The sequence below is a fragment of the Callithrix jacchus genome, chromosome 2 (genome assembly GCF_049354715.1).
Source record: "Callithrix jacchus isolate 240 chromosome 2, calJac240_pri, whole genome shotgun sequence".
In the NCBI taxonomy this organism is placed as follows: Eukaryota; Metazoa; Chordata; class Mammalia; order Primates; family Cebidae; genus Callithrix; species Callithrix jacchus.
Genome location: NC_133503.1, coordinates 80,603,050 through 80,627,297, shown reverse-complemented (window position 1 = coordinate 80,627,297; position 24,248 = coordinate 80,603,050). Strand labels below are relative to the sequence as shown.

The window sequence follows — 24,248 nt, the reverse complement described above, 5'->3', positions numbered from 1 at the left end:
GGGACATGGATGAATCTGAAGAACATCATTCTCAGCAAACTGACACAAGAACAGAAAATGAAACACCGCATATTCTCACTCATAGGCGGGTGAAGAAAAATGAGAACACATGGACACAGAGAGGGGAGTACTAAACACTGGGGTCTATTGGGGGGAAAAGGGGAGGGCCAGTGGGAGGGGGAGGTGAGGAGGGATAGCCTGGGGAGAAATGCCAAATGTGGGTGAAGGGGTGAAAGCAAACAAAACACACTGCCATGTGTATACCTATGCAACTGTATTGCATGCTCTGCACATGTACCCCAAAACCTAAAATGCAGTTAAGAAAAATAATAAATAAACAAACAAAAAACAAAAAAAAAGAAGAAACTGTTAATTGCTTATAATTACATTAAAAGGTAAAGTTTAAATTTTCAGCATTGCACACTGAGTTTAAAGTAAGCATATTATTTCCTCTAATCGCCCACATAGAGCATGCCTCAGGTGGCTTTTAAGCTATCATAAAATAAGTGAATTGGCTTTAAGATACTCTGTATAAGAATCGAACACCTCCTTCTATTTCTCCCCCAAAATCCCGGTATGCCCCCAAACAAGGCACTAAATGTGATGTACACCCACATACTTCAAGGCACTGCAGAAATTTCAAAAACTTGAGTTGGACTTTGACAGGCTGTCATTAGGAATAATTGCACAGCTAAGTTTGTATTCATATGAATGATCAAAGGAAACAATTTTTGAAATATTCATTTTAGGAACCCAAAGTATCATATACTACCTCCTCAAGACCAGGATGTAAATTAAGATAAGAAAGTCCCAAATGCTTAACAATAATCACTAACGTTATAAAACACAATCAGTGCTACAAGTTAGGATGAATATATTTATCTCTTTAAGGCTTCTACAGGGAGGAGGTTGTAACACAGGGTTTGAAAACAAAACAAAACAATACCATGGCCTTGAGTCAAAAGACCTAGTTTTACATTCAAATATTAACTGTTTGATTTTCAACTATATTTAATCCTTCTTCTGTACAGAATGTGGTTGGTGGAAGAATGAAATAAAACAACGTATGTTCTATTTCTTGCAGCTTTCATGGTGAATTAGCTACCCTGAATGTACCTCTCAATCAAAATATCCTGAATAAATTATGAAAAAATATTTAAAAATACATCCACCAGCTCGCATGAATGAAGGATAAAAGAGAGTCCCCAAATGAGGTGAAAAATGAGACTCTTAGGAGGTATCTGAGCAACTAGGCTTCACCTTTAGGCTTATATTAAACTCTGAAGACTGTGAATTTCAACTCTGATAGTTTCACAGGGCCCAGAGCATAAGATAAAAAAAGCCCAGATTCCACTCTCCCCCCGTACATAACAGAAAACTCCCCTGGCCGGGCGTGGTGGCTCACGCCTGTAATCCAAGCACTTTGGAGGCGAAGGCAGGCAGATCACCTGAGGTCGGGAGTTCAAGAAAACTCCCTCAAAAGGTAGGGTTCCAAAGAGTCATATCCTTAGCATATGGATATAGTATACGGATAAGGTAATGGGGCATCCAAGAAACTTGTCAGTCTCTACCTTGATGCTTCATGGAGGAAAAAGAAAGATTTCTCCTAAGAATCTGTAACCACAAGGTCTTCCTCACATCAATAGCTTTGACGCCTCAATTCATAGTATGTTTTTGGTCTGAAGAACTTCAAAGGAAGAATATAATGTAAAGAGGTTCTCAGGTAGAGATACTCCAGGCAACTCACTACAGCCAACACAATTAGAGGACTTAAGATTAATGAAAGTCTCAAAGGAGTCTCATAAAGTTCCAAGACAAAAGAGCTGCTAAAAGGAAAATATATAATAACACAACAAGAAACAAAAACTGTTAAGTAACCAGTATATTTCTGATATTGAAATGGTCAGCCCAATTCCATCAATTATTATTTCAAATTATTAATAATTAAATATTAACTAATAACTAAATTATATTTGATATATTTAAAGCAATTCAAGTCTGAAGATATGTATGAACAAGGGGAAAAGGCCCATAAACAATGAACGGGAACAGACTTAAAAGAGCTCAAACTTCTGTAAATGAAATGAAGTATCTGATTATATTAAACAAGTGTATTGCACATAGATGAAGAATTACTGAGTTGGTATAATATATGAATATATTATCTTCAATTAGCTCATATAGACAAATTCAAATTTTAAAGAGAGGTTAAGAAATATGAAGGTGAGAACGAAAAGATAATTACATGCACACCTTTGTACATCTGACATGGTTTGGGTGTGTCCCCCCCACAAATCTCATCTCGAATTCCCACATGTTATGGGAGGGACCTAGTGGGAGGTGATTAAATCATGGGGGCAGGTCTTTCCTATGCTGTTCTTGTGACAGTGAATAAGTCTCAAGAGATCTGATGGTTTTAAAAATGGGAGTTTCCCTGCACAAGCTCTTCTCTTGTCTGCCACCACATGAGTTATGCCTTTCACCTTGCGAAGTGATTGGGAGGGCCCTCTGGCCATGTGGTACTGTAAGTCCAATAAACCTCTTTCTTTTGTAAATTGCCCAATCTCAGGTATGTCTTTATCAGCAGCATGAAAATGGACTAATACAACATCTAGTAAGAGTACTAGAAAGAGTAATAAGCTGAATGGGAAAGAAGCAATATTTAATGGATATTAACTTAGAACTTTCTAGCAATGTTGTATGACCTCTAATGTAACAGGTCCAATACATTCAAAGTAGGATAAATAAAAAGAAATCCACAACTAGTCGTACCACTGTAAAAATGCAGAACTGCAAGGATAAAGATCTTAAAAATGGTGGAATGTCACGACATATCACCTGGTAAGAAATGGTATTTAAAACAATGAATTGCTGACTTCTTAGCAGCACCAATGGACACCAGAACACAATGAAATAATATCTTAGTACACTCCGATAAAATAACTGTCAACCTAAAATTCTGTACTGTTATAAATCATATCTTCAGAGGGCAAATTAAAGTCATTTTCAAGAAAACAAAACCAGAGTTTTCTATCAAGAGTTTTTTGATTAAAAAAATGTTGAAAGAGGTACTTCAGGCAAAAGAAGGAAGAGCCCAATGGAAGGTTTGAGATGCAGGAAGAAATCCTGAGCAAAAAATATTAAACAGGTGGGTAAATCTAAGTAAGTCCTAACATATTAAACCATAATGATTAAGTTGTCATATATAGAGAATGGCAATATACTAGATTTTAAAAAGTTGTGAGGGGAAGATTGAAGTTTAATCATTTAAATATGCTTTTATTGCTTATATATAGGTAAACATACAGGTTAATTTTAGACTTTAGTTTAAATATGCATCTTAAAACAGCTAGCATAGCCACTGAAGCCACAGAAATAAAGTATATAACTTCTTAACATGTAGGAGAAAGATAACAGAGTTGGAAGCAGCAGGTTGGGGGATCCCAAATAAATCTAAAAGAAACCAAGAAAGGAGAAAAAAACTACAAAAAGAGCAAGATAATTAGGAAGCACAAAGAATATGGTAAAAATAAAAACAGATATATCAGTACTACAATAAATACACATGGATTTAAATCTCAAGAACAGGTGAAGATTTACAGACTGTAAAAATAAAACAAAATAGATAAAGGCTGTTTAAAAGAAACACATTTGAAACATAAGGGAGAGGAAAGACTGAGAGGAAAAATATACAGTAGGTGTATACTTAAAACGTCTACTACCACTCACAAAACGTGATACAAAATAAACCAAAAGAAAATATTTAGAAATAGACCAAGAATAAAAAAAAAAATTTAGAGTCAATACATAATTTTAAAAAGGTTCAATTCGCTAGAAAAATATGACAGATACTTTTAAACGTTTATCACCTATAACATAACATCAAACTATATAAAATATAATTTTACAAAACTACATTCAGAAGCAGAGAAATCTATCACTGCAGTGGGAAATTTACATGATTTTTTTCAGTAATAGATACAGCAGACAAAATTCTGTAGGTACAAAAAAATTCGAATAGTGCAGTTAAGTTTGATCTAATGGATATATCTACAATCTAGTACCTATCAATTAGAGAAAATCCATCTTTTTCAAGTCTATATGGAATATCTATAAAGATAAATCATTTGCTAAGCCATAAAGCAAATACTGTACCAGAATATTTCCAAGAATTGGTATCAACTGGCAATATTCTTGGACTACAATGTATGAAATGTAGTTGGAAATCAATTTAAAAAGTGAGAAAACTTCCTATACTTCTAAACAAGTCATGGACCAAATACAGTATCACATTGAAAATAAGGTAATATGTATAAAAATGCTACTATGGTTTGGTTGTGTCTCCACCCAAATATTATCTGTAATTTTGTCTTCCAGAATTTCCACATGTTGTGGGAGGGACTCAGAGGGAGGTAATTGAATCATGGGGGCCAGTCTTTCTTATGCTATTTTCATAATAGTGAGTAAATTTCACAAGATCTGATGGATTTATCAGGGGTTTCTGCTTTTGCTTCTCATTTTCTCTTGATGCCACCATGTAAGAAGTGCCCTTCACTTCCCATCATGATTCTGAGGCCTTCCCAGTCACGTGGAACTGTAAGTCCAATTAAACCTCTTTTTCTTCCTGGTCTCTGGTATGTTTTTCTCAGCAATGAGAAAATGGACTAATACAAATGCCAAGCACAATGTCATAAGGAATCCATTCTGTAGCAGTCCCTAGACTTTGGAAGTATACAATGATATTGAGAGGGGTTCACAAATCCATATTTACATTGAACACTGCAATACGAGTAACAGCTCACAGTTAATTGGCACTACCATGATTCACATTTATGAGTATGCCACCGTAACGAATAAATCCAAATTCATTTACAATTATTACTAAATACCCAAGAGCATTTTCATTACATATTTTTCTCACAAATATTAAATTATCATAATGTAGGGATCTGAAGTACATTTTTCATGTTAAAGAGATGTCTTTAAATTAAAAAAAAAATTAATAGCTATTGTTTTACATAGTTTGGAAACCTCTGGTCAGTCCTATAATAAATACACTTAAGGAAACGAAGTCATAGGTGAGAGGGTGGAGAGGCAACAAGAGAGAACAGCAAAATAAATTGTAACTTTTTCCATGAATTCCACAATTAGTCTTTTCTAGTAACAACAAGGAGGCAGGCAACCTACTGTTCATTCCTTGAGCCAAAACCTGCCAAGATGAGACAGACACTGGTGAAGCATCTCATAGGTCTCCAAAAAGGACTATTTCAAAGCAAATCAGAGCCTAGGAGTTACCACCCTTTCCCTTGTGTGCATGAGATTTCATGGCCCTTAGAAAGCAATGTATTAAAAAGTGTATCATGTGGAAGAATATTCTATTTCTTTTCCATCATGTACACAGAGTGAGAAAGGACCCTAAGCACAGGGACCCAAAAGTGACAGTTAAGTTCAGAAAATGGAATTAAGCATTTAGAAATTCTTACAGTAATATGATGGTGCCACAGCATAGTACATTCTCTGTACACAATAAAAAAAAGGGGCACCTGATAGAGATAAAAGAGTTGTCCAGGCACACTGCCCCTTGAAACAGCGAACCATTAAGGGCAAAGGCAAATGAAAGGCTGTAAAAACGAACTTCTAATGCTTGCTATATGTTTAACTATAGAACTGGTGTGTTCTAAGTAATGAAAACAAGTCTATTCCTCTAATCATTTTCTATCACCCTTACTACATTTCCTGAACAAGGCTTACAAGAAGTCACATTTACAGTAACACTGAGAAAGAGGAAGCAATTCATTTCCTCTGATTAAATATAAATCTGTCTTGAAAGATAATGAAGGTACACTTATCAGGGTTTGTTTCATGGTTTGACATTTAATCTAACTAGGTTTAAGAGAACTAATGATTAATTATACAATGTGATGAAAACTTGGTAAAAATTGGGGATTGTACCTTGAAATAAATGTCTCCTGTGGAATGAGGCTTACTCATTAAAAAATGGAGGGTTCAGCCAGAAAACCCCAATGAGGTTAGCCCAGGTAAGAAAAATAGTGATAGACAGTAGGTGTTTGGCAATGGCAGCTGAACATGCTTTTGTCTCATGCTTCGTTCTCTAAGACTGGACGCCGGCATCCACTTCTTTGATGGTCTGGTTTAGCCTGGGTTCCCCTTGATTGATTCTTTTTTTAAAAAAATCTCATCTTAAATTGTAACCCCTTGATTGATTCTATGGATTCTTACTATTCCTAAAATACTTTCATGTTTACATTGTTCATAAGTGACTACAGAACTAGGAGCGATGAAACAGAACTACCATGGATCCAAGGTTTACTTCTTCCTTTAAAATAGTGAATGAAGTGCTTCTTCCTCATTGTAAGGAAAATGCCTCCTTCTAAGACACTTTCTTCCTTTCTTAAATAAAACTGATATCCTTGTTCCACCAACAGCTTTTATATAATTCTAAAGCTAAAACTAAAGCACTATTTAGTATACTCTTTCTTTTTGGTTCCCTCTCTAGCCTTTAGTTAAATAATTTTAGAAATTCTGGCTTCTCCAAGTGTTTTGCTCCAAATGCACACATGCATGTGGAATCAACACCCAGCGTTAGTTACATAGAGCGCTGCATAAAACATTAATGATTCTGTACCTTGCTCTTTTCTTGAAAAAGAAAAAAAACATATCCCAGTCATCACTTTGTGCCATTGTGATGATCTTCCTCATTTCTTTCAAACTTCATTAATTTTTGTCTGCTCAAAAATTTGAAGCTCATTAGCATGGCCGTTAATAACCTTTGCAACAGAATCTTAGCTTCAACTTATCCTTCTCACTGAATTTTCAACTACTCTGACTCAGCTCTATTTCCCAGACAAGCTCTCCTCCCCACACCCTGAACCTACTCAGACACCTTTAGCATCTGTAGTCTTGCTCATACCACTCTTCTTGCTTGGCATGCCCTCCCGGCCTCCTATCTATATAGCTCCTACCCATTTTTTAAGGTCTGTACCACTGCTCATCTTGATGATTTTAACTATAATATTAAAGCTTTTCTTTTTGATGAATGAGAACTATTACCTAAACAAAAAAATAGCAATCACCTACTGCCTCAACGTTTCTCTTATATTAGTATTACATTTTTTCACATTATGTTTTCAGGTTTTATTTTTTCAAGAATACTCCACAGAAGTATTGTGCACTAAAACGTTTGGAAAGCTTAAGAAAATGCCTTTGGATGCTATGGGACATATTACTGTAAGTATTTCTAAATGCTTAATCCCATTTTCTGAACTTAACTGGCACTTTTGGGTCCCTGTGCTTAGGGTCCTTTCTCACTCTGTATACACAACAGCAGCAGATGCATTATCTTTCACACAGAAGTTGCTGACTGCTCTTTGCCAATGCATTATTTATTGCTGGCTTTCAGCCATTCTTCTGTGCCTATATAACAATGTGGAAATTAGGTATTAATAATTCCTTGGACATGACCATGGTAGTTAACTCCAAAATGACTTAAGGCTCATTAAGTAGTGCTATGTAAAACACTTTTTAGAAAAATATTAGTAGGTATGTTTAACTCCTTTTTTTTTCCCAGAACTGGCATATGTTCGTGCTCTATGCTAAAAACGTTCTTTCCTGTATATTTAAAAAGATAATTAAACATACTAGATAGATAAACAAATCAGAAATTTGATTTTTCTACTTAGTATACAATGAAAGCAGAAAATTATCATGTATTATAATTAAATTGCCCAGTTAAACTTCCCAGCCATGTGAAACTGTTTTCCGGCACATAAAAGAAATAAGATCAAGTTGACTGATGTTTTATCATGTGGTGTACACTCAGAATATCTGTGTTAACTAGAATAAGAAATTAGGGCAATATTCAGCAAAGGTCACTTTCAGCACATGCAAGCTCTTGGAATAAAGCTGCAGATAACATGCAGTTTAGAACTAAAAAAAGCTCTAAGTTCATCCAACTCTTATCGTTAGCATACATGTGGTTAGAAAATAAAGAGCATGAAAATATCTCTGACATAAATAATTCCACCAAATAAATTCAATCTGAGAAAATACAGTCTCAGAATTTCAAAAATCAAATATCTCATACACATTAAAATGTTAGATTAATTTTTTCTTATATATGGAAAATACATACTTATTCCAAATGTAACATAGTTATTCAAAACATTTTTTTTTTTTTTTGAGACAGAGTTTCGCTCTTGTTACCCAGGCTGGAGTGCAATGGCGCGATCTCGGCTCACCGCAACCTCCGCCTCCTGGGTTCAGGCAATTCTCCTGCCTCAGCCTCCTGAGTAGCCGGGATTACAGGCACGCGTCACCATGCCCAGCTAATTTTTTGTATTTTAGTAGAGACGGGGTTTCACCATGTTGACCAGGTTGGTCTCGATCTCTCGACCTCGTGATCCACCCGCCTCGGCCTCCCAAAGTGCTGGGATTACAGGCTTGAGCCACCGCACCCGCACCCGGCCCATTCAAAACATTTTTAAGCTGCTTACTTAATTTTAACACTGGTTTTGTGATTCTGGAGAGCCATTCTCCCTTTCCTAGAGAACTTCCTTTGTTCCTAGTGTTCAGGATGTTGATAGTGAAATGAATGGGACTCCTGGTTAGCACAGGACTTAGCTTTCTGAACCTCAAGCTAGCTCTTGCCTTCTGAGCATGGAAGACCATAATTCAGTGGCACAACATCATGTCCAAAGAGATGCCAAAGGCTGCAAAGCCACTGTAATCAACATGAAGTTCTTACATTCAATATAATCTCATTCATTCCTTTATTGGTTTTCCTATTCATTCAGAAAAGGTTTACTGAGCACAAACTTTTATGCCAGATGCATATTACATAAAGCCCAGGGTCCATGAACCTGCATAAGACAGGGTCTAACGAAGCCCACAGTCCAACCAGTGAGTAATGCACAAGTGCCTGTGACAATACAGTAAGCCCTAGAATGAAGAAAATGAAAACATATTATGGGTGGGACCGAATAATTTTTCCCAAGGTGAAACACCTATAAGGAAAAGCAATACTGGCGAGGGGTGTGGCTCATGCCTGTAATCCCAGAATTTAGGGAGGCCGAGGCAAGTGGACTACCTGAGGTCAGGAGTTTGAGACCAGCCTGGCCAACACAGGGAAGCCCCATCTCTACTAAAAATACAAAAATTAGCTAGGCATGATGGTGGAGTGCCTATAATCCCAGTTACTCAGGAGGCTGAGGTAGGACAACTGCTTGAACCCAGGAGGTGGAGGCTGCAGTGAGCTGAGATGGCACCATTGCACTCCAGCCTGGGTGACACAGCGACACTCCATCTCAAAAAAAAAAAAAAAAGAAAGAAAAGGAAAAGTGATACCTAATTTGGATTTAAAGAATGAGTTAGGTTTTAATGAGCATAGAAGGGGAAAGTCAATATGCTTCAGGCAGAAGGGGTACTGTTGGCAAAAAGGATGGCAGTGTGATCATGTACAGCAATGAGAGAGATATGAGTGTGAGGGGGCAAGTGGCTAGAAATGAGTCTGGAATACAAGCTAGGACAGGTTGTGAAGGTCTTTGAACATCTGAGTAGAGACTTTGGACTTTAATAACATAAGGGGGCAAGAGATAAAAAGAGTTTATCATAACTTCATGGTAAATCAAATGTCTTTCAATTGAAGAAAAGCCACCTCAGTAAATCATCAGGTACTGATGATCCTGGTCTTAATTATCTGACTAAAATGAAGATTTCATGCTTCTTTTCCAATGCAACACAAAAATATGAATGCAAGTTTTGTTTGACTAGAGACAGATTTTGAAATGTAAGTTATAAATATAAAGAAATAATTTAGAAATGGGAAGTAAAACACTAAAACTTGTTTTGGCAAATTCTGCCTTATAACTAGTTTCTTACTATTCTCAGTCCACCAACCTCGCATTCCAATTTGTTCTCAAAGGCCTTCAGTTACTCTACATTGACTACCAAATAAAAAACATGTGCCTTATATGGCATTTCCAGAAATTCACAATATTAACCTCAATTCCTTCTCCAGTCATATTTCTTCTAGCCATATTCTAGGAGCAAAGTTTCCTGAAGTCAGGTTCTGCAGCACCCAGGCTGCAGTGTTCAATGAGGACTCCCAATGTGACTCTTCTCCTACAGAGTTGAATCTATACGTCTTCCAAGGTGATGATTTTGTGTTCACAATGCATGTGTGCACAAACATATTATTTTCCTATAGAGTTTAAGAAAATCAAGCCAAGTGTAGGTAGTTGCACTAATTCTCAACTCTCATAGAAAGCTGACAGCCAAATTATCCAGTAGTCCTCCCTTATCTGTGGGGGATATATTTTAAGATCTCCAGTGGATGCCTGAAACCTTGAATGGTTCTGAATCCAACTGCTTTCAATTTGAACATATTTCTGTTCATATCTTCCACCCACACATTAATTTCTTTTCCATCTTAAATAAACTTATGATGCATTGTGGCTGCAACTTTTGCAGGGTGAGGTGCAACAGCAAAACTAGCATGAAGTCATTTCTCTTCCTTCACAATTTCATTAACAGATTTGTTCTTACCATAGATCTTAGTAAACTCAGCATACAATTTCTTTTCTTTTCTTGCTATATATCTGAATTGCTAGCATCAATACTGGTGTAAGAGTTCACCATGCTACTCAGCACAATACACTATTTAAAATTTATGAATTGTTTATTTCTGGAATATTCCATCTAATATTTTTGAATCACAGTGGGAACTGTAGAAAACAAAACTATGGAAAGTGAAACTGTGGATAAGGGGGAACCAGGGTATTAAATGAATCAAACCTACTGTGCAGTGAGCCAACTGGCAACAATGACCCTAAAATAGTTTATTTGCTCAGTTATACAGACTTAATATTTTACCAAAAATGATTTACCTAATGCAAAATAGAAACTCTGATTCATCTGTAAAACACAAACAATTCTCATTCAAAGACATGATATGAGGCTCCCAATGGACATCTTACTTCTCAAAGCAGGCTGTTAGTATGACAGTGGAAAAGCCACTCATGCTGGAGGCCCTGACATCTAGCCACGGCATCTCCACAACCTTAAATGGCTAAGTGGCAGTGCAGTGTCACAGCAGCACAGAGGCTGGCATCAGGATTTGAATCCTGGCTCCTCACTGGCTGTGAAACACTGTGCAAGTCATTTAACCTCTCTGAACTAATTCTTTTATCTGTAAATCTAGAATAACTATACTTATCACACAGGGCTATTAGAAGGACCATATGCCATATAGGTCCAGAGCAGGCACATCCTCCTCTTGTTAATAATAATAATAATGAAGAATATTTTACTGGTCACTTATTAGAGGAAACTAAAGTGTAGAGGAGATTGTAGCTTGCCTGACTCCTCACAGCTATGAGATAATGAGGTAGTGGAGATGCTCAGTGTCCTATACATGGTATGTGTAAAAAATCTTAAACGACAGCTGTTATTTTCACTACTACTGTCACTGTTTCTTCTATTACTGCTATTACTAGGCTTCTACTGTTATTTATGATGACAAAATGGCATTCTGAAGTCAGGATTTGTATCTCTTACATCCATTCTTGGATGACCTATTATATCAGTACATTTAATCAAATGAATTCAGCCCCCAGTTCTATTATTGGTGGCCTAGGACTTCTAGCTTACATCTTTGACTCTGTATTTCCATCTCATCAACCCAGTTCTTTTGGGCACCATGGGAATCATTAGGGTATCATTAAGACCTACAATCCTGGCAGTTCATTGCTGACATATTAACTGCCTGGTTTGGGGAGAGAGAGATACTGCCCAAACTGCCACCCTCTAGTGAACCAAACAACACAATTCTTTAGGTATTGGATTAATTTACCTAATTCCTGCACTACATGAATCTTTGGTGCCAGGAAACATAACAGTGCATTATTTTTCCTCTCTTTCTACCTATTGTTAGCTTAAAATTGGAATACACTAGGCTAAATGCTCAGGAAGAGAAATGGGAGGGTAGCTCACTGTGCCGTATTATGTACCAAAAGACACTTCACAATCTCTATGCTCACAATAAGGCAGATGTCTAAGCCTTGCTCAATAACAGATAACCTACACCATGACTGTGAGCAGTATTTCATCTTTGTAAATAAACGAGGGAGAGTATAAAATGGTTTTAATTTGAGTATATTTAAAGACCAAATTAAATGTGTCATTTTCTTTTTTATAGTAATTATTTTCAATAGAATAAACAAATTCTAAGTAAATAAGATGTTGACTACATTCATGATTCATAGCAGCAAGAGAACCTTTAATTACTACATTCTGTCTCCAAAAGCAGATTAAAAAAATGTTTTTCTCATGCCTTCTTGTCTCTAACTCTGGGCAAGAGCAATGTCTTGAGGAAGTCTTTCTTTATTCCCCAAATAACTTGGACAACATAAAACAAACCCAGATGGCTTCTGAAACTGAAGTCTTTGCAAAGAGTACCTGGTCTTTCAATCCGTCAATACTGGTACCATTTACGTTAAACAACTCATTCAGCCATTTCTTCAATATTTTATAATCATTGCCATTTTCATACCTGCTTGGGCTATTCTGTCATTATGAAGAAATAGTGTATTGTGCCTGCAAAATGTGAGGCTTACCAATGCACTGCGAGCCATCTGCTGAGGTTACATATCCACGTGGACAAACACAAAAATAGCTTCCCACGGTGTTGGAACATTCGCCAGTTTCACATATCCCAGGAATGATGCTGCACTCATCAATGTCTAATCAAGGGAAGAAGGAGAAGATGATTGAGAAAGGACTTCATTAAATAGCCTTTAAAGGAGATTTTTTTAAAAGAGTATGAGAGCATTCATAGTTGATTCATGGTTGATTAGGTCAGATCATATAACCCCGAAGATACTCTTGTTTCAGGCCCTAAAGAATTTCTCACACGTATCTATGGGAACTGAGATGAAAGCAAACTCCCACGGAACTTAAAACAAGGCCAACTAAAGCAGAACTCGATATCCTTTTTTAAAAAATGCAATTTAAATTGGAAATAAGTAAAAATGTCAATGTTTTAGTTTCCATTCTACTTCAACTAGAGAATTATCCTACTAGAGCCTTTAAAAAAACACATACATGGATTACATTTTAAAATACAGAATAACTATATTTGAAAATGTATAACTAATTTTCACACTACTTGAACCAATGGAGAGCGGCAAATAACCTTTTTTTTTCACTTGGCTTTAGGATATGTTTTGTACTTACATTTGAATATGGTGTATTTGACATTCTGGGAATAACTTCAATCTAAAATAATACAGAAACATGGCAAAGGGCAAAACTTGGGAGGCTTTGGGATGTGTCCAGTTTTCCTATTGTACCTTCCTACATTTATCCATTCAGCATACTCAATGCTGGAAATGCTCTATTTCCTTTCCCATTAACGAAAAGTCTGCTTTCTTTTAAATTTTCCCTAAAGCAGAAAATCCAGCCATTTATATAAACTTTTAATGTACTTCTCTTCCAGTTCAGTAAGCAGAGACAGGTGGAAAAATCTAACAAAGCTGCAATTAGGGACAACTGGGAGTTAATTGCTAATACATTTAAAAAGGAAATGAGCCATTGTGAGAAAAATCCAGCCAACAATCCTGCGAGGTGGCTGTCTTTTTTAAGGAACAGAGGTAGCTAAGACCAATAACTAGAAGAAAGAACAATAAAAGCCATAAATATAGATAATTACTGAAAAGTCAAAGTAAGCTGACTTTTAGTTTTTCTCTTTTTGGTTGCATGTATTCTTTTAAAACGCCTAATAAAAAAGACAAAAAAAATTATATTCTTATTATAAGCACACAAAGTTTTTTTAAACCCCAAACTTAAAAAGAAAAATGTTGGCAATGCCTTTCTTACATCTTTCTATTGGTCTAGTCATTATTTTTTTCCATTTATTCTGACAAGTCACTCTTGTCGACAAGCTTTATCAGGAAATAACTATATGCTTGTGTGTTTTCTTGGCATGTTCTTATAAAAAAAAGTTACCAGATTCAGACATTCTCTGAAATAATATCTTCATTTGAGGCTTAACACTTAGCCACTGAAGGCACAGAGGTACAAATAAAAATTCTACCAATTTCCCAAGAGACATCAGAATTCTAACATGAATTGACTGCATGAGGAGTAAATATATAATGTGGTAAAAAAAGCTGCCATCAGACTTAATCCAACAAAATAAAACCATGTGTGCAAAATTAGGACCTGTTGCATCCTGTGTTGCTATCTTAGTACAGTGAATCTTAATACGACTGAACATGGATTCAGAAGAGAGATGAAACTAGAATAGCTACACTGAAATTACCACATAAACTGATCATCACCTCTGGATAAGGAAGAGAAAAAAAAAAGAAGGAAAAGAAGGGTACAAGGTAAAGTAAGCATTAAAAAAATGAAGAACTAAAACTTGCTTTCTTGCTCTCTTAATGTCTAAAATTATACCAATTATCCAGACGCTTATGGAGCCCAGGATTTTTGCAAATTATTAAACATTAAGAGACTCAACTTCTTCATTTAAGCATTGGCTTTTATTTCTAGGCATTTCCTTGCATAATAAAGAACTTCTCCATGCCCTAGTCTTAAATACTCATGTTTGACATTTTTCTATTTTGGAGAAAAAAATTCTGGGACATAGAAGAACATGTAGAGTAACATTCAATCTGTGGTTTTTGTGTTAAAAATTTTATTGTGCAAAAAAAACCTATGTGTTTCACAATTCTCTTTAGAATTGAGTAGGAATCTTAAAAGGCTAGCTTCAATATAATTATACATAAAAGGCTCTTAGGTTTTGTATAAAAAATAGAAAATGCTTTTCATTCATTTTTGAGGTAGGCATCCCCCATATTTTAAACAATAAAAACTAAGGTGCTTTTATAAAACAACAATAACACCAAGACTCCAAAATACTGACCCAAACCCCTGCATTTTCATATAGTGATGTCCAACTGAGATGGGAGAGTTCCCTTGAGTCCCTCGCAAGACCTAAGACAGGGGTGGCTTCTTTACTTCAGCCGCCATGCTAAAGCCCGTTGTGGGAGGGGAGCACACAGGTGAGTGGGTGCAGGATCCAGGGTGAGTACCTTTAGATGCTGGCAGGAACAAACCCTGTACCAGCCCACAGCAGTATCTAGCTGTTGCCTGCCACCTCTGGAGCCTCAGAGAGTGTGTGTTACAAACAATGCTCTTTTAGCTTTGCCATCCGCAGATGGCTTCAGTGCTCAGTGTTTCCCAAATTCTTGTCTGGTGTCCAGGAAGAATCAGGTAACATGAATGAATTGAAGGATGGTGTATACAGAGGATTTTATTGAGTGACGGAAGTGGCTTTCAGTGATATGGGGGTCTGGAAAGGGGATGGAGTGGGAAGATCACATTCCCCTGGAGTTAGGCCATCCCCAGCCAAACTCCTCTCTGAACATCCTCAGCCAAACTCCTCCACAACCACAGTCTCTGGTGTCCAGCTGTCTCTTCACCTCTTGATGTTCAGATGCTGCTTCTCTCCTTCTCTGCCATGCTTCTCTGCTCTTTTGCCAGTGGAGCTTTGGGGATTTTATGGGTACAAGGTGGGAGTTGTGGCGGGCCAGGGTGGTTTTGGAAAAGGCAACATTCAGGCAGGAAAACAGGAATTCATGTTCTCATTTAGGACTGCAGGTCCAGGCTTGAGGGTGGAGTCCTTGCCAGGAACCCCCACCCCAGTCTTGGACCTAGTATTTCCCTGCCTCCTGTCTGTATTACAATGTTTATCCATCAATTTAAATTTAGCATGAACACTTATGTTCAGAAGGATACAGGCATTTAGCTCTTTTGAATAGTAGTTCTTCAATACTATATGTCATAATTAGATTTGAAAGTAGTATCTCCACAAATATAAGACATATTTTACCTATGTATAAACAAGTGTGCCTAAAGGTGACAAATCTGCTCATGGGAAAAATCAGTGTCTTAACAATGGTAATTGGTTTCATCCATGTTCTACACACTGAACATGCTGCCACTTATCTCTCCTTGAACTTTTTTGAATCAGTTTGCAGCTTTGCAAACTGCAAACTGCAAATATCAGAAAAACTGATATAAATCAGAAATTTAATACTGTCATATCTGAAGTCCAGAAGTGGTTTCAGCCAATGTGTCTTGCTCAGTTTCTATGAGACATGTTCAACTAGGCCCTCCTATGTATTTTAACTTGAGGTGTCTTCTCTGATTGGAGCAAAATGGATACAGCAGGTTTAGGCAAGACCTTTGACTGGGACATCTAGTTGAAGACAGAGTGTCTTTTCCAGTGCTCTCTCCTGAGAGGAAGAAAAGTTTTTCCAGAAGCCTCCAGCAAATTATCCTTTTGTCCTAATGTCTTCAACTGGATCACATGCTAATTGCTGAATGATTCCTCTAGCCAAGAAAATGTTTTGATTGGCATAGGCCTAGAGTCCTGAACCAATTTTTGTGGCCAGTGGAGTGAAGTTAGCTTCCGACTAATAAACAACGTCAACAACAAACAGCACAGGGCAACTGGGTCTGAAAATACGCCACAGTTGAAGAATGAAGAGTGTACTGGAATCGCTGGAAAACTGATGGACAATAAGTTTAGCTAGTTAGGCATATGTCAATCCTGAAAAGCCAAGCCAAGGACTGTGGCTTTTATTTTGAAGGTGATGAATGGTGTCTATGGATGCGTTTAAACAAGAGAATTACATAAGCAAATCAATATTTTAGAAAGACAGTCCTTGTATTTAATGTGGACAGATGATATAATAGTCCAGGGATAAATATAGAGAGCTTGATCATGAGGAAGAGAACATATACTCAGGAGATAATATGAAGGAAAAATCAACAGGAAGGACTTTGCCACCAGAAAGGTATCTCATACTTCTATTCTGATGGACAAGGATGATGACATAGCGCTATTAACAAAGAATGGAACAAGAATGGAAGAACATGTTTTACAGTTAGGTTGAGCTTTGCACATTTTGAACCTGAGATGCTTGAGAGAAATCAGTAAACATTCTAATCTACATAGCTAATAATCTGGGCATGAAACTTAGCAAAGAGCTAAGTTCTGAAGATGGACATTTGTGGCTTTATTGTCATGTATAAGGATTGCCTTTGAAATTGTAGCAACATATGAGATTTCCAAAGAAGACAAATGAAAAGACTAGAATTGAAGGAGGGAACTATGAGAACCATCAACATCTAAGAAAAAGTCAGAGGAAGAAAAGCAGAATGGGAGTCTGGGAAGGAAAGATCAGGGAGGAAGGAGGAATGATGTGATGAATGGAGGCTAAGGAAGAACACGGTGAAAAGGGGGATTGTCAAGTGTTACTTCAAAGAAGAAAAAGAGAAAGACTGGGACGTCTTTAGTAATGTGAAGACTCTGAACACAGGTTTTTTAAAAAAAGGAAATGTAATCTAAACTAAACCATCTGACAGATTTCTGACTGCCAAACCACATAACCTCATATTTGTCAACCAACATTTCCTGTAAATCTTACACTAAAAAGAATATAATGAATAATTTGATAAGTTGTGCTAACGTGATCTCAGATGTCACTGAATTCTAAGAACAATGCCCTAGAGAGACTGTCCGTTCTAATAGGTACATGTCACAGATAAAAGCCATCTATGTAACAATTATGTTACAGAAACTTAGTACAAATAAAACAAGAAATTTTGTTTTAAAAACATGTTCTTAGAACATTTTTTTTTCCATTGTTGCCAAGTATTACACGTATTTGGACTATTCTGTATGGTATCTTTTTGCTATAGAAAAAAGGAAGCATATTTTTGCACACATTGAACTTCTACTTATTCATATACTGTCTGACATTAGGAAAATTCATGATTGAAGTGTTAAGTGCAATAATTTGATGTCCATTTCCAGCTTTTCTAAAGACAACAGACATTATTGATATTATAAGTTGCAGTGGAATATTGATGTCTGCTTTTGTCTTTTCAGATTTTGAAAGCATGGTGTGTCTGAACCATACTCAGCATTTCATTATAATTTTATCAACAGTTTTACTGAGATATGATTCACATGCCACATAATTCACACATTTAAAGTATAAAACTCATATGATTTTAGTATAGTCACAAGGTTGTGCAGCTATTACTACAGCCTGATTTCAGAACATTTTCATCCTCCCAAGTAGATTCCGGCCTATCAGCAATCATTCCTCCTATTGCTCTTCAAGCCCTAGGCAACTACTGATCTCATTTCTGCCTCTATATGTTTGTTTATTCTGGACATTTCTTATAAATAGAATCATAAAATATGTGGTCATTTGTGTCTGGCTTCTTTCACTTCGCTTGTTTTCAAGGTTCATTCATGTTGGGGCATGTGTCAGCACTTCATTCCTTTTAATTGGTAAATAATATTCTGTTGTATGGATATTATCCATTTATCAGTCAATGAGTACTTGGGTCATTTCCATTTTTCATTTCTTGGCTATTATAAATTAAGTTGCCATAAACATTCAGGTACTCATTTTGTGTAGACAAATGTTTTAATTTCTCTTGGGTATATACCTATAAGTGGAACTGCTGAGTCATACAGTAATTCTATGCCTAACTTGTTGAGGAACTCACAAACTGGTTTCCAAAAGCAGCTGTAATAATTTACATTCCCACTAGCAATGTATGAGGGCTTCCTCTCATACATACCACATCCTCACCAACACTCATTATTATCTGCTTTTTATTTTTATTTTTTGCTTGTAGGTGTGAAGTGGTATCACATTGTAACTTGGTTTGCATTTTCCTAATGATTAATAATGATGAGCACATTTTCATGTGCTTATTTGCCTTTTGCATATTGTCTTTGGAGAAATAGCTGTTCAATTCCTTTGCCCAGTTTTTGATTAAGCTGCTTGTTTTTTACTAATGAGTTATAAAGATTCTTTACATATGTCCCATATATTATATGATTGCACATGAATTTCCATGTAAACTTTTTAAAAAAGTTTTTCATTAATATATAATATTTGTACATTTTTATAGGACATGTGGCATTTAGTTACATGCACAGAATGTGTAATAATTAAGTCAGAGCATTTAGGATATTTCTCAACTTAAGACTATCATTTCTATGTGTTGGAAATATTTCAAGTCTTGTCTTCTAGTTATTTTGAAATATAAAATACCTCGTTGTTAAGGATAGTAACTGTACTCTGTTATCAAACATTGGAACTTATTCCTTTTATCTAACTGTATGTTTGTACCCATTAAGTAACTTCTCTTCATCCTCCACTAAGGCCAAACACCTTTCCCAGCCTTTGTTAACTCTTACTATACTTTCTTACTCCATGAGATCAATTTTTACACACTTACTAGTGAGACCATGAAATATCTGTCTTTATGTGCCTATATCATTTGCTTAAAATAACCTTCAGTTCCACCTATTTGCTGCAATTGACAGTATTTTATTCTTTTTTATAACCAAGTAGTATTTCATTGTGTATGTATACCACATTTTCTTTAGCCATTCATCCACTGGTGGACGCTTAGGTTGATTCCATATCTTTGCTACAGTGAACAATGCTGCTATAAACATGAAGGTGCAGGTCTCCCTTTGATATAATAATTTCCTTTGAATAAATGCCCTGTAGTGGAATTGCTGGATCACATGGGAGTTTTATTTGTAGTATTTTTGAGAAATATCCATACTGGTTTTCATATTGGTTGTACTAATTACATCACCACCAACAGTGTATAAGAGTTCCCTTTCCACCACATCCTCACCAGCATCTGTTATTTTCTATCTTTTTATTAACAGTGATTTTAACTGGAATAAGATAATATCTCATGGCAATTTTGATTTGCATGTCTCTCATGATCCTTAATACTGAGCATTTTTCCACATATCTCTTGACCATTTGTGTGACTTCTTCTGAGAAATGTCTGTAATTTGCAAATATTTTCTCCAATTTTACAGAACTGACTCTTCACTCTGTGGATTGTTTCCTTTGCTGTGCAGAAGCTTTTTAATTTAATAGAATCCCATTTGTCAATTTTTGTTGTTGCTGTCTGTGCTTTTGAGGGCATAGTCATAAAACTCTTGCCAAGACAATGTCCCAGAGAGTTTACCCTATGCCTTCTTCTAGTAGTTTTACAGTTTCAGGTCTTATATTTAGGTCTTTAATCCATCTTGAGTTGATTTTTGTACATGGTGAGAGACAGAAGTCCAGTTTCATTTTTCTGCATATGGATATCCAGTTTTCCCAGCACTATTTATTAAAAAGGATGTCTATTCCTCAATGTGTTTTTGGCACCTTTGGTGAAAATCAGTTGGCTGTAAATAGGTAGATTTATTTCTGGGTTCTCTACTCTGTTCCACTGGTTTATGTATCTGTTTTTATGCAAGCACCATGCTGTTTTGTTTACTACAGCCTTGTAATATATTTTTGAAGTCAGTTAGTGTGATGCCTCCATTAAGCCTATATGAATGTCAGCATTTTTTTTCTAATTCTGTGAAAAATGACATTCGTATTTTTGATAGGGATCACACTAAATCTGTAGATCATTTGGAGCAATATACTCATTTTAATACTACTAATTCTTCTGATTTAAGTATGGGATGTCTTTCCATTTGTGTCTTCTTCAGTTTCTTTCATCAGTGTTTTGCAGCTTTCTTTATGGAGGAATTCACCTCCTTACTTAAATTTATTCTTAGGTATTTTATTATTGTTTTTGCAGCTATCGTAAATAGAATTCCTTCTTGATTTCTTTTTTAGCTATTTCATTATTGGTGTATAGAAATGCTACTGATTTTGTATGTTGATTTTTTTATCCTGAAAATTTACTGAATTTATTTATCAGATCTAAGAGTTTTTGGTGCAATTTTTAGGATTTTCTAAATATAAGATCATGTCATCTGCAAAGAGAGACAATTCGACTTCCTCTTTTCTAATCTGTTGCCTTTTATTTCTTTCTCTTGTCTGATTGTTCTGGCTAGGACTTCCAGTACCATGTTGAATATAAGTAGTGAATGTATGCATCATTGTCTTATTCCAATTCATGAAGGAAAGGCTTTCACCTTTTCCCCATTCAGTAGGTGTTAGCTGTGAGTGTGTCATATATGGCATTTATTATGTTGAGGAATGCTCCTTCTGTGAATAGTTTGTGGAGGGTTTTTTCATGAAGGCATGATGGATTTTATCAAATGCTTTCACTGCATCTATTGAGATTATCACATGGTTTTTATCCTTCATTCTGTTGATGTGCTGTATAATGTTTATGGATTTGCATATGTTGAACCTATCCTTGCATCTCTGGGATAAATCCCATTCGATTGTGTTGTGTTATCTTTTTGATGTGCTCTTGGATTCAGTTTGCTACCATTTTGTTGAGATGTTGTTTACATATGTGTTCATCAGGAATATTGGCCAGTAGTTTTTTTGTTGCTGTTGTGTCCTTGTCTGGTTTTGTAGAATGCATTAAGGACAATACTCTCTTCTTCAATTTTTGGTAATAGTTTGAGGAGAATTAGAGTTAGTTCTTCTTTATCAGTTTGGTAGAATTTGGAAGTGAATCCATCCAATCACGGGCTTTTCTTTGTTGGGAGATGTTTTATTACTGATTCAGTCTCATTGCTTATATTAGTTTGTTCAGATTTTCTATTTCTTCCTGATTCAATCTTGTTAGGTTGTATGTGTCTATAGATTTATTTATTTCTTCTAGACTTTCCAGTTTCTTAGTATATAATTGTTCATAATATTCTTTAATAATCTTTTGCATTTCTGTGGCATCATTTGTTATGTCTCCTTTTTCATTTCTAATTTAGTTAGTCATCTCAACTAATTTTGTCAGTCATCTCTCTTTTTTATTGATTAGTCTAGCTGGGGTTTATCTATCATGTTTATCTTTTCAGAAAAACCAACTTTTTCATTTTGTTGATTCTTTATATTTTTTTTCTGTCTCTATTTTGTTTAGTTTTGCTCTGATCTTTATTTTCTTTCTTCTACTAATTTGGGTTTTGGTTTGCTCTTGCTTTTCTAGTTCCTTGAGGTGCATCCTTAATTGTTTATTTGAAGTCTTTATACTTTTTTGACTCAGGTATTTATTGCTATAAACTTCCCTCTTAGCATAACTTGTGTTGTACATCATAGGTTTTGGTATGTTGTGTTTCCATTTCCATTTGTTTAAAGACATTTTAAAAATTTCCTTATTAATTTCTTCATTGACCGATTGATTTCATTTTTCAATAGCCATGTAAGACAATGTTGTTGAATTTCCAAGTATTGTACATTTTTTCAACGTTTTTCTCTTCTTACTGATTTCTTGTTTTATTCTATTGTGGTCTGAGAAGATATGTGGTGTGATTTTGATTTTTAAAAAATGTGTTGAGACTTGTTTTGGAGCCTAACATATGGTCTCTATCCTGGAGAAAGTTCCATGTGTTGGTATACAAAATATGTATTTTGTATCCGTATAAAATTTAGGATTCATTCTTCAATTTCGGCCAAAAAGCAAGTTTTAATTTTGACAGGGATTGTGTTGCATTTGTAGATTGGAAGAGTACTGCCATCTTAACAGTATTAAGTCTCTCAATCTGTAAGCATGGTGTATCTTTCCATTTATTTAGATCGTCTTTAATTTAACAAGGCTTTACAGTTTTCAGTTATAAAGCTACCACTTTCTCTGCTAAATTTATTCCTTAGCCATGTATTCTTTTAATCCTATTACCAATAAAATTCTTTTCTTAATTTCATTTTCAGAATATTCACTGTCAGTGTATAAAAACAAAATTCATTTTTGTATATTGATCTTGCACAACTGCTTAAATCATTCACTGGTTCTAACAGTTTTTAGAGTTCACCATATCAATTAAAGTGAATACCGTATTCACTTCACTTGTTACCTTGTCGACCAAACATGTATCATCTACAAATAGATATAGTTTTACTTCTTTTTTTCCAGTCTGAGTACCTTTTACTCACCTAATTGCCTAATTGCCTTGGCTAGAACCCTCAGTACAATGTTGAAGAGAAACAATGAGAGAGGACATCGTTTTGTGCCCAATCTTATGAAAACCATTAATTCTTTCACCATTAAGCATGTTGTTAGCTGTAGTTTTTCATAGATGCCCTCTACAAGTTGAGGAAGTTCCTTTCTATTCTTAATTTTTTCCTTTCTGTTCTTAATTTTCTGATCATTTTTATAATACAAGGGTACTGTTTTTTTTTTTTTTCCAAATGCTTTCAGTTTTTTGTGCCTATCGAGGTGATCACGGCTTTTGTCCTTTATTTAAACAATATATTGCATTGATTAATTTTCAGATGATGAATCTGACATTCCTGTGGTAAATCTCGATAATGATGTATAATTCTTTCTATATGGGGCTAAATTTGATCATTGATAATGATATATATAGTTTTTTCTATATGAGGTTGAATTTTTTTTGACTTTTCAGACTTTAAATAATTGGTGTTTAAAAATAATGTATTTCATGTGTTAAATTCTTATTTTACTTTGGAGAGGGTCTACCAAGATGCTTATATAACCATTCTGGAATCCTTGTCTTCCAATTCCATATTCTTTTTAACTGAATTCAGGTTTTCTAATTTAATATGAACAATTAGCCATTTGAGGAGATCTTGCTTATTACATTCTTACTATGACTAACAACGCTGACATACTAACTTTTCCAGACCAGTCACTTAACATAAAAACTTTTTCCTCCTATATATAATTTATTTGTGAGAAGGGGACAAACACAGTCCCCAGTTTTCTTTTTTTTTCCCATACAGTATCAGAGAACACATCAAATCTGGCAGGGTTAGTTATGACATTCCTGAATTATCATTGATTTACCTTCAGCTTCAATAAGCAAATGTTAGCTTTAGCTATAGTCTATGTCTTGATCAAAGGTATTTTTATAGAAAAGGGTTGAATCAGGCTGAAATTTAAACACACTGAAATTTAGCTTACTGATGGTAACTAAATGGCCATAAAGAGGTATATCACTTAAATAAATATTTTGTTTGAAATAAAAAGAAACAATAGTTAATGAAAATGATGCTATTCATTCTTTAAAACTCTCAACTACTCTTTTTTTAAAGAAATCAAATTAACAGCTATTGATTGGGCATATATTACTCATTTATGAACTCATTAAGTAATTGCCGATTAAAAAGTCCTTTGATTTGACACATACCAGATACCTAAAAGCAAAATAAGACACAATATAATTTATTCCATCAAAGAATACTAACAACATGCTACCT

General features: G+C 35.4%; 1 protein-coding gene across 2 annotated transcripts in view; it reads right to left on the bottom strand.

Moving 5' to 3' along the window:
• The window catches only part of FBN2 (fibrillin 2), a 270,327-nt gene that overhangs the window by 133,168 nt on the left and 112,911 nt on the right, over positions 1-24,248 (bottom strand). For both annotated transcript variants that reach the window (XM_035290955.3, XM_035290956.3), the window contains one exon: positions 12,633-12,758. In XM_035290955.3, the coding sequence (XP_035146846.2) occupies positions 12,633-12,758 (126 nt within the window). The remainder of the gene's footprint in view (positions 1-12,632; positions 12,759-24,248) is intronic.